This window comes from Artemia franciscana, chromosome 18 (assembly GCF_032884065.1).
Source record: "Artemia franciscana chromosome 18, ASM3288406v1, whole genome shotgun sequence".
Lineage (NCBI taxonomy): Eukaryota > Metazoa > Arthropoda > Branchiopoda > Anostraca > Artemiidae > Artemia > Artemia franciscana.
In genome coordinates, this window is record NC_088880.1 from 33,364,741 (window position 1) to 33,379,440 (window position 14,700).

At 37.5% G+C, this 14,700-nt stretch overlaps 1 protein-coding gene across 1 annotated transcript; it reads left to right on the top strand.

The window, feature by feature from the left end:
• Window positions 1-13,488: 13,488 nt before the first annotated feature.
• LOC136038435 (uncharacterized) lies at window positions 13,489-14,271 on the top strand. Its single transcript, XM_065721508.1, has one exon. It carries the CDS (start codon window positions 13,489-13,491, stop codon window positions 14,269-14,271), a length of 783 nt encoding a protein of 260 aa, XP_065577580.1.
• Window positions 14,272-14,700: the final 429 nt, after the last annotated feature.

Sequence of the window (14,700 nt, forward strand, 5' to 3'; positions counted from 1 at the left end):
AAAAATTCCACCACATACCGAAAAAAGTCATTCTGCAGTTGCACACAAAGGAATGATACAGTTTTACTTCCTGAAAACTTTCTTTATCCTTGGGCACACTTTGAGCACAGATAATTCCTTTTGCCTCTTATTCAAATATGACAAAACCTCCACATTCACAGAATTGGTTTCACGGCCATGGTTACCAGAATTATCAAGAGCAGTTTCTTCATCACTAAGATCAAAGTATCCATCTCCAGACAAAAAGCTACCGTTATCAGCCTTGTAAGTACTTCTGAAATCTTCGACCTTTTTCGCTTCGTTTACAAAGAGTTCAACTGCTACATGCTTCTGGTTATCAGGAAACCACTTCAATTTGAAGAAAGTTTGACTTGCTGTGGCAATAACATAGTCTCTTGCAAGAAGAACTATATCGTCCAGGATTGTGGGGAATCGTTTTTCGAAACCCGCCAGAAGAGCATGTACCAAAAGAGGCTGACTTTCGCCAAATCTTTCAACTTTTTGAGATTCCTTTCAAGCGATTTGATTGTAGGATAAATAGCACCAAAGTAGCATTTTTACTCCCCCTGAAGAATTTCCAATGCCACTGCTACTGGCTCAATAATTATCATGTGTTCTTCAAGAATTTCAACATCACAAGAAGTTAGCCTTGGTTTTTGCAAAGCATCACATACGTCAGCATGTTTTCCAATTTTGTGATAATCCGTCTAATATTTGACACTTTCATACTTAGAGTTGCTCCTGGTCACCATTTGTCTTATAAGCTGTTTGTCATATACCTCGTTCACTGCATCAACAGCTTTTGAACTCTTATTAAAGGTATCCCAGAGAGTAATACACTTTTAAAAATTGGCCTGGTACTGTTTCTTATGTACAATACCACAATAGGCTTTATCAGCATCAGTGGATGCAGGCAGGTTAAGTGTGTGGCTGACACACGTGGTGTGGAGGAAGTTAGAAATACTCGGGGTCATCATGAGAATCGAGTATCCCTCCAACGTTTTAAAAAGAGAATGAGCCATTCTCGCCTGCTTCATCTTTATTTTCTTCATCACTGACTTGAACATCTTTATCGAAAACCAACGGATACTCCCTGAATGCCTTACTAATGTTAGAGTGCTATCGGTCAAAAACCTTCCAACCTTCTTATTAACTGCAATTTTGTACCTGGCAAATACGCCGTTAAGCTGTTGAACAATTCTGTCATAAGTGTGTGAGCCCTTGAACCGGGAACAAGCAAGGGCATAAGATTTCTATTTCAAATCCTCGTTGAAAAAGTGTGCAGTCATTCCCGAGTAGCTTTTGTTGATGGCAGACCAAATGTCTGTTGTCAACGACATGTAGTTGGTGAGTTCAAAATCACAAACCATACCTTTCTGTACTTCAACAAACTTAGCTTCAATTTGCATAGCTAAAGTATTTCTTCCTAGAGCCTTTGCATAAAGTGCAAGATCTGTTATCAGATTTTTGAATGACGGCTTCTGAAAAAGGTACAGGGGTTGCACAGGGATGGGGTTGCACAAGGCACAGGGATGTTCAAAAAGTCAAAATCCATCTATTAAGAACAGTTTCAAGACCCAAAACAATTGTTCAGGTAATATCAACATTGACCAAAAACCCTGATTTGGAATTACTCTGTCTTAGGATAAAGAAAAATATGCTATTGGCTATTCAAATCAGAAACTTGTCAATATTTCTCCTAAAAATTATTTCAGGCTTTCAGTGATTAAATTTTAAGAAAATCAGTTCTGTCTACTGAAAGTGAGGAGCAACATTGAAACAAAAGAACAGAAATTTCCACGCAAACAAGAGGGATAACCCCTCCTCAATACTTCTCTCTTTACGTCAAAGTTTTCTTTTTATTCCCAAAATCTTCTGACTAATTGAACGGCTCGTGTCTTTAAGGAGTTGCTTTTAAATAATATGGACAAAAACTTAAAATTAGCCTTAAGACCGAACTGTTAAGGAGGTGGATCCAGCCTCTCACCTCAGATAATTTCTGTTCGTTGGAATGTTGCTAATTACTTTTAGTTGAAAAATTGGTTTTTCTTATTCAATTTTTGATCGTGTTTCAAATTATGTGGGGAAATCCATCTTTTCTCTCCATGGATAAATCCCCCGCCCAAGATAATTTCTCCTTGAAAAGTTTCTCCCGCGTAAGAACCCCCGTCCTCCAGGCAATTCTATCCTCGATGAATATTTCCTATGAAAATTTTGTGTGGCCAATTCCGCCAAGAAAGTTGCTTTGAGCCTACTTTCGTTTGAAAAAAGACTTATTTTTTCTTTCAATTTCTAGTTTTTCAAATCATGCTAGAAATCCTCCCTCCGCACAAAGTTTTTCTTGGTAATTTTCCTCTCACATTGTCTCAATGGTGGATTTATCCTGTGTGGAATTCCAGCGTGGGGAGTCTATCCTTAAGAAAATATCCCCAACCCACCATGGTAATATCCAGCTGACAACTTCAACTCCTTTGAAAATTTTACCTGAGCTATTTTCCTGGAATATCTTTAAATGTAAAATTGAATTTTCAAAGAGAAAGTGGGCAAAATAAAATGAACTTTGTATAAGAATTCTGGTAATTTTCCCCGTGTATAGTTTCACTTTAAAAGTTCATCCCTGGAAACTTCTCTTCCAACGGAAAATTCTCCCCTTGGAAAAGCCCCTCCCTCGAAAAATATTCCCCACAGAAAAATCACCCTCCCCTGAAAACATATGTTTACTTCCCCATAATAAATACTATAGGAAAACACTGGAAAATTTTCCAATTTTACGACCCTTTACCCAGGGAATTTAAGGTAGGGTCATCCCTAGAGTCACGATTGCTTGACCCTTCAACTATGCTGATCAACATAGATATTTCAAAATTTTGATCGGGTGACATTGGAAACAAAGGAGTGTGGAAGGGAGGGGGAATATAGTTGCCCTCTGATGGTTTTGGTCACAAAACTGGGATCTAGACATGTAATTTCTGTTCGAGTAAGCCCTCTCCCGATCTTATATGACCATTGGCTCTCTGACAAAAAAAAGAAAAAAAATTCATGCTACAGAAAATCAACAGCACCAATTCGGAGTGCTAGTCTTCTGACACGCAGATTCATCTGCACTTAGAAATTACTGTAAACTTTACTTTCAAAATCAATACTTAGACTTTTCATCAAAGCTTCTTTGATGGACAGGCAGAGCCCATTTTCAATGGAGCTCACGAAAGAAAATTTTTCCCCTATGGAAAAGTTAAGTTTTGGACAAAACATTATGGTGCACCTGGGAAAGTATAGCAGTGAGCTAGGTCCTATAGAGCTTCCAAGATTTAGGGAGGACTGTTTAGTGTACATGGTTAAACTGTATGAATCAAAATCAGGAGTAGGGTCGACGACGAAGACGACACACTGAAAGCACTGTCGCTTTTGTATCCAAAAACTGTCTTTGGTGGAGAGCACAATAGCATTCTGTTTCTGGACAGTTGGTTTGCCCACCTGCTTGGGGATTGTGCGTAGCCACTGCTGAAAAGAATCTTTCAGTTTTTTGGGCTGATTTAAGAAAAAGTACGAGTGCCAAGGGCTTAGAAAAATGCACAGTTATTTTTCATGTTGTGCTGACGTTGTGTAATCTACCATACTCGACGGTAGCTGCAGAGAAGCAGTTTATGCTACACCGTAATTTCAAGACAAAATTACGAAATCGTCTTCCTATGCAAACAACTATTTGTTTAATGCGTTTCAAGGAAATTATCTGGTGTTTTGGAACGTCAATTGACTCCTAAATTATACCTTCGGACAATCCGAAATGCAAATAATGCAGATTCTGTTTTTATGCAGATTTGTGACAAGTGACATGAGCTAAATCATTCTGTATGAAAGTATTATACTAGATTATATAGTATATATACTGTATTATGTATAGCATATATACTGTATTATATAGTTTGACTTTTTCAGCACTACTTTTTAAAACAGTAAAAAACTTTAGCGTAAAGAGCGGGGCGTTGAGGAGGAAGCACCCCTTTCATATACGAAATAATTTCTGTTCGTTTTAAGTTTTAATGTCGCTCCTTACTTTCAGTTAAAAAACTTGTTTTTTTTATTTAATTTCTGAACGTTTTTGAATCAATGCATATTTTGATTTTGGCTCTCCGCAGATGAATAATTAAAACAAAATTTGCATATTTGTTTTTTGGCTAAAAGGCTTTCTCAGAGTTTTGATCAAATGATTTTGAGAAAAAAGAACGGGGGAGGAGGCCTAGTTGCCCTCCGATTTCTTGGTTACTTAAAAAGGCAACTAGAACTTTTAATTTCTTACGAATGTTTTTGTTTTTTAAAATTATACGTAACTTGCAAATTAGCTTACGTAACGAACTTTTGTATTCTCATATTTTTATTACGTACATGAGGGGGTTGACCCCCTCGTCAGCACCTCGCTCTTTACACTAAAGCTTAAATTTTGTCCCATTTCCTTAAGAATCACCCCTGAATTACAAAATCCGTAGAATAAATAGCTGAAATTACTAAAAATACTTTAGCGTAAAGAGTAAGGTATTAGTAGGAGGTGAGCCCAGCATATGCGTAATAATTTCTGTTCGTTTTAAGTTTTAATGCTTCTCCGTACTTTCAGTTGAAAAAACTGTTTCATATTTATTTTTTCATTGTTTTTTTAAATAATGCTAGAAAATCTTGCGCTCCCTTCATGAAAATTTTCTTCCCCCATGACAAATTTTTCCAAGGAAAGTTCTCCCAACGTATCCCCTCTTCTCAATCTCCCCATCTTAAAAAACCCCTTAAAAACCTCTGTACACTTCCAGGTAACCATTACTATATGTAAGCACTGGTCAAAGTTTGTAATTTGTAGCCCCTCCCACGGGAACTGTGGGAGAGTAAGTCGTCCCCAAAGACATAGTTATTAGGTTTTTCGACTACGGTGAATAAAATGGCTATCTCAGAATTTTGATTCGGTGACTTTGGGAAAATAATTGGTGTGGGAGGGGGTTTAGGTGCCTTCCAAGTTTTTGGTCACTTAAAAAGGGCACAAGAACTTTTCATTTCCGTTAGAATAAGCCCTCTCGCAAGATTCTAGGACCACTGGGTCAATACGATCACCCCTGGGGAAAAAAAAAAAAAAAAAAAAATAAACATGCATCCGTGATCTATATTCTGGCAAAAAATGCGAAATTCCACCTTTTTATAGATAGGAGCTTTAAACTTCTACGATAAGGTTTTCTAATATGCTAAATCAGATGGTGTGATTTTCGTTAAGATTGTATGACCTTTAGGGGGTGTTTCCCCCTATTTTCGAAAATGAGGCAAATTTTCTCAGGCTCGTAACTTTTGATGTGTGGAACTAATTTTGATGAAACTTATATATTTGAATTTGGCATTAAAATATGATTCTTTTGATGTAACTATTGGTATCAAAATTTCATTTTTTAGAGTTTTGTTTACTATTGAGCCGGGTCGCTCCTTACCACAGTTCGTTACCACGAACTGTTTGAAATAGTACCACCAGATTCAGCATCTCAGAGAACCCTACTGTAGAAGTTTTAAGCTCCAATCTACAAAAATGCGGTATTTTGTATTTTTTGCCAGAAGACAGATCACGGATACGTGTTTATTTGTTTGTGTGTTTTTTTCCTCAGGGCTCTCCTGGAGAGGTGGCAATTCTGCTCGAAGGCTTTATTTGAATACCTAAATCCTTTAATTCTCCATGAGCCTTCAGGTAAAAATAAATAGGGGTTGGAAACAAGGAGGTAGGAATTTATCACAAATCTCTTCACTTGGGGTCTAAGCCCAAGTAAGAGTGATGCAGGGTGATTGTTCTCTTCCTATTGGAATACAAATAGTTTCACTTACCCAGGAACTTCACAGCATCTATGAAACAGAAATAGTGGTATTTATTTTTATCTAATTTTTACATTGCAGAATTAGAGATGAAAAATTTATTAAGGCCAATGATTGTATGAACAGTTAGAAACCAGAGAAAAAATGCCCGATTTTCGAAAATGGGAAAAGCAACCATAAAAGGTTGAGCTTATTAGATGAAAATGAGGCCACCGACTTCAAGATATAAGAAAAGTTTACTGTGGATTTTTCTGCCCTCATTATCAAAAATGTGAAATTTCCGTCTCTATTTTCTTTAAAAAAAAAAAATTTCTCATCTGTCAGTTCACTGTCAGAGTTCAAAGAGTGAAGAGCTAAACATGTTTTCAATTGAATCAGATATAGTCCTTGCTGAAAGTTTGATGAACTCGTGTGAATAACCGAAAACATATTACAAACCTGGGTACTTTTGGGGGTGGCAAATTGGAACATCTTGTTGTTGAAATTTGTTACCTCTAGTTTCCCCTCACCAGTGTGACTGGAGATCGTAAAATGGCAAAATACAAACGGTTCAATCTTTTCCTAGCTTCATTTCAGGGATACCCCTTATGGCCATCAGTAGCTATTAAAATCACCAAAGACCAAAAAATCAAGCTAGATTTCTAGTCTTTTGTTATGTTAAATAAAAATGAAAAAAGTAAATAACTACAAAAAATACACAAGACAATAGCCTATTTACAAAATCTTTGTGAAAACAGGCTGCTGCCACAGCATAAAGTTTTTACCCATACTTTTTTTTCGTCTTTGCATTATTAATCTTTTCATATCGATATATTTGAAAAATCCCCTCAGTCGTTCGAACTATATGCATTCTGCTACTAGTTCTACTACTACAAATACTACGACTTCTGTTACCACTGAGGTTAAGGGTATTAAGGTGAAACTTTCAGGAAATCTATAGATAGATTTGGAACTAAATCAAAGGACACTATGTGCATACCACCCCTCAAGATATACTAAAAGTCTGCTTAAAATTCCCATTCCCAACCTAACCAGCTTAGTGGAATAAAAAAAAGTGAGCTAAGATAATATAACTCATGCTTATTGACCATCGTGTCAGACTACTAAAAACTAGAAGGTGAATTTAAATTCCTCACTAAATCACTTGAACTATGACTTACATGAATTCGGGTTTAGAATGACTTGGATTAGCATACAAGCCTACAAAAGGTAAAGTCGGCTTACAACGTCCCACTCAACATTTGCTGAAACAAAAACGACCGCGGATTGTCGGTTTAATATACACATACTCAAATTTATTCATTAAAGTTTTAATAATGTTGTATTTATTAAAGTAAGAAAGGGAAAACATTTTAAATGCATTTTTTCTATTAAGTGCAAATTATATTCTATTTTTGAGAAGGCATGGAGATTGTCAGCCCTGCAGATGTTAATTTTTGCTCGTTTTGAGTTTGACTTCGTTATCTATTGTAATCTCTGTTCGTTTTGAGCTTCATTTATTTATTCATGGTGATTTGCGGTAGTTTTACATTTGGAAGGTTATTTGACTTTATTTTTGCTCGTTTTTGACTTTCTGGGCTCGTTACTTTTCTTTGAAAAACTTGTTTTGTGGAAGAAGTTATTTAAATTAATTTCTGTTTTTTTCTGGTATACTCTTTTTCATGGAAAAAATAATATTTCATATCTTTTCGGTAATTTTGGTATAATAATCCATAGTTTGCCTTGCTATTTGAATGTTGGTGAAACATTTTCAACAATTTTTAATCCTGACACCAATAGTTTAATTTAATTATCTATTATTGTTTATATAACTATTATCGTTCTCGATATATTGCTAAGGTTTCTTATTGGCAATCATACACACAGTGCCTTTTGATTTAGTTTTAATGGAACATTTTGTTTAGAAGCATAATGGGCCAATACCATGATTGTGACGGTTTGACATACATAGCTGCTGAACTGAACAAAATCAGCAGCCCCCTCGTCATGCCCTGTGAGTTTTAGCTTATCACTCTAAGCCGTTCCTAAAATATTGCTTATACGCCCTTTTTACAACCTGTATGAATATAGTATGTTTTGAGTTAGTTCAACTTCCACCTCAATATTCTCTGCATTTTCACATTAATATTCATAGCCTTAGTGATAGTCAAGGTAGAAGTAGTAGTTGTGTTAACAGTAGCAGCAATAGTAGTAAAAGTAGCAGTAATAGTTGTAGTAGTAGCGCACGCATGTTGCCTTTTGGTTAATTAATCATCCCCTTCATTATTTCCTGTAAGTTCCGACTTAATACTATAAGCCATTCCTGAGATACGTCCTTTGTGCAATCTGCATCCACATCAAGTGTTTATTATTACTTTTTATTTATTTTCTTGTTCAAAACTCCCCTCAACATTCCCTGGAAGGTTCACCTCAATACCCTTAGAATTTTTGACAGCATGGGTGAAAATGCTATATTTAATATAACAAACACTATATTTAATTAATGGGCAAACTAAATAGCTTCCAGCCCTTACCCAAAGAGTTGTCGGGGCTGTCACCTCACAAGCATAGAACTGGACCTTTCAACTATGCTGAAGAATTTTCGCCTGCCACAAATTTTTCTCTGGCCCAGCCATCCCAAACTTTTTCTGAAAGTTTGTGGGGGATCGAGGGGCCTGGGGTCCGCTTTCCCTTCAAAATTTTTGAGTCTAAAAAGAGCACTAGAACCTCTAATCTTCAGTCGAATGAGCCCCCTCCAAAAGTTCTATGACAACTCGTTCTGTTTGAGGGACCTCGGTGAAAATAAAACTAAATAAGTAATGAATAGATCCCATGGGCAGCGCTATTGCAATGCTTATGTAACAAGCACACTTTTCTTTAAGTCATGAGTGATCTACAGGTTTATATGATCAATGCTTGATAATCAAACGTCCACGAAGTGTCTTTTCCCCACCTTCCAAATTTGGAAGGTGGTAGCTTCAGAATTTCGCCAAATTTTTATCACACTTTACGGGAATTTATCAATATTTCACCATAACTTCATCAGAGTGACCATGTTTTTACAAAATTCAGGGTTCTGATGTGCGCTGATCTCAGTTATCCAATGCTGAACAAGAGTAACCAGGAAATTGGTCCAGGAAGTTTTTAACGTCAAGCTGTGAAGTCGTTGACCTTCAACCCACCTGATACATTAGTCGTCGTGTTTGGTTTTTGGAAGACCTTTTCCACCGACAAATAGGATTATAAATCCAACATCTTGATTGTAAACATACAATCTTGCTGACAATCTAGATCGTCAAAACAATGCTTTTTTGACAATCATGATCATGAGTTCATAATCTACATTTTAAATTTGAAACCTTTGCCTTAAAATCAGATTATGGACTTGATTTTGGATATTTCCGGATTGTGAGTCCTGGATTGCGAGTTTGTAAATTGTGCTTTTTCACTTGTCAATTTGAGTTTTAACAAGAGGCACTTATATGACACTTGTAACGAGGTCAAGAAGAGCCAAGAGCTTGTATGGCATGAGCTCTAGCAAAATTCTAAGAAATCAATAGATTGCTTTAAAGGGAAAATCAGAGGCTTAATGCCGATCGGGGATTAAAATAAGAGCTCTGAGTCATGAGGTCCTTCTAAATATCAAAATTCATTAAGATCCGATCGCCCACTCGTAAGTTAAAAATACTTCAATTTTTGTAATTTTTCCTCTCCCTTCAGCCCAACCAGATGGTCGAAAACAACTTGATCACGTCAATTAGTGCAGCTCCCTGATACGCCTACAAATTCTCATCGTCCTAGCACGGCCAGAAACAATAGACTTCCGAAAGCACTTAACCCCACCATCGAATTCCCCCAAAGAGAGCGGATCCAGTCTGGCTACGTCATTTACGTGTCTACGACATTTATAAGCATTTTCCAGGATTTCCAGTTTCCCCCTCCAACTCACCCAATTTGAACAGATCTGGTTGGGATTTGAAAGAAGAGCTCTGAGACATAAAGTTCCTTCTAATTGTCAAATTTCATTAAGATCCGATCATCCGTTATTAAGTTAAAAATACTTCTATTTTTCTAATTCTTCCAAATAAACAACCCCCAGCTCCCCCAAAGAGAATGGATCCGTACCAATTATGTCAATCTCGTATGTACAACTTGTGCTTATTCTTCCCATCAATTTTCATCCCGATCTCTCCACTCTAAGCATTTTCTAAGATTTCCGGTTTCCAAGATTTCTGTTTCCCCTATCCAACCCCCTATGTCCCTGGATCCGATTCGAACTGAAAATGGAGCATTTTACACATAAGATTCTTTTATATATCAAGTTTCATTAAGATCTGATTACCCATTCGTAAGATATATAGATTTTCACGTTTTCCAGTAATTCAGGTTTCCCCTATTTTTACCACCAAGTTTCATCTCTATCCCTATACTCTAACCGTTTTCCAAGATTTTAGGTTCCGCCCCCCCCCAACTGTCTCTTTACCGGATCCGATCGGGATTTAAAATAAGAGCTCTGAGACATAATATCCTTCCAAACGTCACATTTCAATAAGATCCGATCACTCCTTTGTAAGTTAAAAATACCTCATTTGAAGAATTAACCCTCCTCCTTCCAACTCCACTGAAAAGAGCAGATCCGTTCCAGTATGTCAATCCCGTATCTAGGACTTATGATTATTTTTACCACCAAGTTTCATCCCGATCCCTCCACTCTAAGCATTTTCCAAGATTTTAGGCTTCCCCCTCAATTCTCCCCAATGTCACCTGATCCAGTTGGAATTTAAACTAAGAGCTCTGAGACACGATATCCTTCCAAACTTCAAATTTCATTGACATCCGATCGCTCATTCGTAAGTTAAAAATACCTCATTTTTTCTAAGTTTTCAGAATTAACCCTCCTCCCCCAACCAACTTTCCCAAACAGAACATATCTGTTCCGGTTATGTCAATCATGTATATAGAACTTGTGATTATTTTTACCACCAAGTTTCATCCCGATCCCTCCACTCTAAGCGTTTTCCAAGATTTTAGGCTCCCCCCCAAATCATCCCAATGTCACCTGATCTCGTTGGGATTTAAAATAAGAGCTCTGAGGCACGATATCCTTCCAAACATTAAATTTCATTAAGATCTCATTCCCTGTTTGTATGTTAAAAATACTTCATTTTTCTATTTTTTTTCCACATTAACTGCCCCCCCCCCCAGATGGTCAAATAGGGAAAATGACTATTTCTAATATAATCTGGTCCGGTCCCTGATACGCCCGCCAAATGTCATCGAAATAGCTTACCTGGAAGTGCCTTAAGTAGCAACACCGGGACAGACAGACAGACCGACCGACAGACGATCGCTATATGTCATTTAGTAAATACCAAGCGCCATAAAAACACGGTAAAACCACAGTGGGATTTTACGCACGATAGATGATAAATACAGTGTTGACTTTAAAAGCGTTGACCTTTGATGTTTATTTCGATAATTAAAATTAATTTCCGATTAATTTTAGGTTTAAATTAATTAATTTGCTAATTTAGAAAAAAAATTGCATGCTAAAAGGTCAAAATTGACCAGGGAATAAATTGGGGTTAACAGTTAAGACCTTTAGATGAGCTAGTGAAGGTTCTCTAGGGAAAAAACAGCTTTTACGATGAATCTATTAAGATTTCAACTAATTTAGAATTTTTGTTCCCATGATCGTGTTTCAAAATTTCTTGTTTAGTTTTCATTTCTATCTCCCTCCCCTCTCATACCTGAAAGTACAAATTATTAATTAGTACCTAGATAAGATAAATAAATAACGTCATTTGAATAACATTGATTTTTTAGAGCTGTTTTTTAAACAGCATGTTAAACAACATGTATTTGTCGCTATATAGACACGTACATGGCATATTGTTTTAGAATTATTTTTTCGACAGGTTTTTAAGACAAAAATAATTGGCTATCCTTGAATGGGGGTTAATTATATATTGTTTGTATCCATCAACTCTTTAATAGTGCCAAGTTCCCGAACAAAAAGTAAAATAAAAAATCATCGAATTAAAAGTACTAAATAGTATATTGTGTAATTAACAGAAAAGAAATAGGGCCATGGAGTCGTCGTAAAGAAATAAAACTCTAGGTCACTTTGTTATAAAAATATCAAAAACTGAATTAAAAAAGAAAAAAATCAAACGCTACTATTCTAAATTTATCCCTCCCCCCTCCAACGGATCCTACTGACTATGGTATGAACATCTCCCATCAGAAATATACGAGCATATGAAGCTCGGGCGATAACTGAAAACTGTTTTGCTAACTTTAGGATTAAAAGTGTTAACTTACATAAATACGCAACACACTTAAACCAGTGAAATTATGCAGAACTATTGTGAAGCAAGCTTTTTTTTTTGTTTTCGGGTAATAGTACAGGCAAATGGAGGTTTGACCCGAAACAAATTGCAACAGAAATGATTCTTACACCATCTTGTAGAGAAAAAAAACTGAACAACATATCCATTTTCACATATTCTGAGTCGACGCAAAATGACCGTATTTTGGCTTTTTTTTACGTTTTCCAAAAAAAAAATATAATTTAAGTATCCGACCGTTTTTCTTGAAATGAAGTATGATTCTTATCCAGAATGACAAGCTGAGACAGAAAATGAAGTCAGATTGGGTGTCTGGTGCAAAACAAAAAGTTTCACTATCATCAATGTGCGTTGCGGTAATTTTTGTAAAGACAATCAATCGGCACTTGTTATTCAACAAATGATCGGTTTTTCTTAAAAATACCTGAACTAGGCACTAGTATAAGACACTTCGAAGGCTACGTAATGCAATAAAAATGAAAATCGTCACATTCATCACTTAGTGTTTTAAAAATTTCAAAGCTTATTCCCAAGATTTGACTGAGAAATCAATTAGACGAAGACCTCAAGTAATGCCAGAAAGTCGAGTAGAAAACTAATTCCGGTCAGTGACAGTCATAACCTTTATTTAAATTCGCCATCTACCCCGAGAAAAAATTTTGTTCGAAATTCCGCCATTCAAAAATTCCGCCTTTCAAAAGTCGTCCTGAAACTTGGCGGATTCCATACAATGATGAGTTTTCTTGGAGCAGTGGGTTACATCATGGATGGGTCAGGAATCAGAGAGGTTCTTGAACACGTGAATGTGCCCAATACTGTTCCCAACCTTCTCAGCGGAAAAGCGATCGCTAGAGCAGTACGTGGACATTTACTTATTGACGCTGCGCTACACGCCATTCTGCTTTCTGAGGTTTTTGCCGACAACAAAGCTAGTGTTGATAAGCCAAGACTACAATCTGAAGAAATTGTGAAACTCAGAAACCTATAAGAGAAACTGATGAATAAGGAAGTAGTTGCTGAGGTTGCAGAAGGCAATCCTTCCTTAGAAAAAATACAGAAATTCATCAGCAGCAAGATAAAAGAACTGCTCCAGTGTCGAACATCAAAGCTTTGGTTCCAGTATTTGGACATGGTTGCGATTCTACGAAACTTTGTAAAAGGAGAACGATCTGGGTCATGGGAGCTCCATTTGAAGTCTACCTCAGACATGTTACCTTACCTGGCGGCTGCAGGACACAACCACTATACGAAATCATGCCATCTTTACCTCCAGCGAATGGACAAGCTCGAAGATACCCATCCTACGATCTACCAGGCTTTCTAGAGTGGCATGCATATAGTAAGACGTTCTGATAGATTCTGGGCTGGACTCTCCAAACATCTTGTCAATGAACAGGAGCTTATGCGCTCTCTTAAAACCTCTGGTGGCCTTACCAACGGCAGTGGCATGACAGAGGCTCAAAAGTCCTTATGGGTTTTGTCGCGACCAGTTTGCTCTACAGTAAACCTTCGCATGGAACGTATCTCAAAAATTCTGTACGTTACAAGCGATCAGCACAAGGAGATGTCAGAGCCGATGCAACTGAGAGACTGCAAAGATACGCAGACGATTATCGAGTTTCTGGAAAGGGGTTCACCATTTGAGGGAGATGTTCAGTTAAGAAGCATAGCAAATTGTCTAGCTGCCTATCCGTCTGCCAACGTTGATTCTGCCAAATATGTTGGCCTAAAAGTCATTGACGCCATGTATGGACAGCTGGTCTCTGACTTTGTGTTTCGACGAAAACAACAGGCAATCCAGATGACGACCAAGCAAAGTCCAAGCAGAGACTGCAAACGACTAGACCCGACTCTTCTTTTTCAGAGGTTTATCATGATCGCAAAAAGGATCAATCTTACGGAAACTGAGTACTTTCAACACGAACTGTGTTCCTACCCAGCGTCACTTTTTGACAACTCCTGCATGCTCTGGACTGCGAACAAACCAGAACTTGTGAAGGCCATAGCCCAGGCGTGCAACCTTGAGAAGCATTCATTTCCCCTCCCCGAAAGCACTCGATATATCCTAGACGGAGGAGCTCTGCTGCACAGGAACCATGGACAAAAAATGTAAGATACCTGGAGATTCTAGACCATTTTGCAACTTACGTGACAGGAAAGTACCCTTCTGCCACTATCGTTTTCGACGGCTACGATGGTGGGGCTTCCATAAAACATATGGCTCACTCGCAGAGGAGTCGTACAGATGGCCGTGAGATCTTCTTCACAGCAGATATGCAGCTCAAGGTGAAGAAAGAAGAGTTCTTATCTTGCAAGTAAAACAAAGCCAGGTTTATCTGCGCTTTGGCTGATCATCTCCATGCAAAGGGTGTCTCTGTCTCCCAGGCATCAGGTGACGCAGATGTCCCGATTGTGGAAGCTGCTATTGCCTCTTCACGGTATCCCGACACTGCCGTAGTTGGGGACGACACCGATCTATTGGTTCTCTTATGCTACCACTGTGACTTGTCAAGCAAGAAACTATTCTTCGCACCTGAGCCAA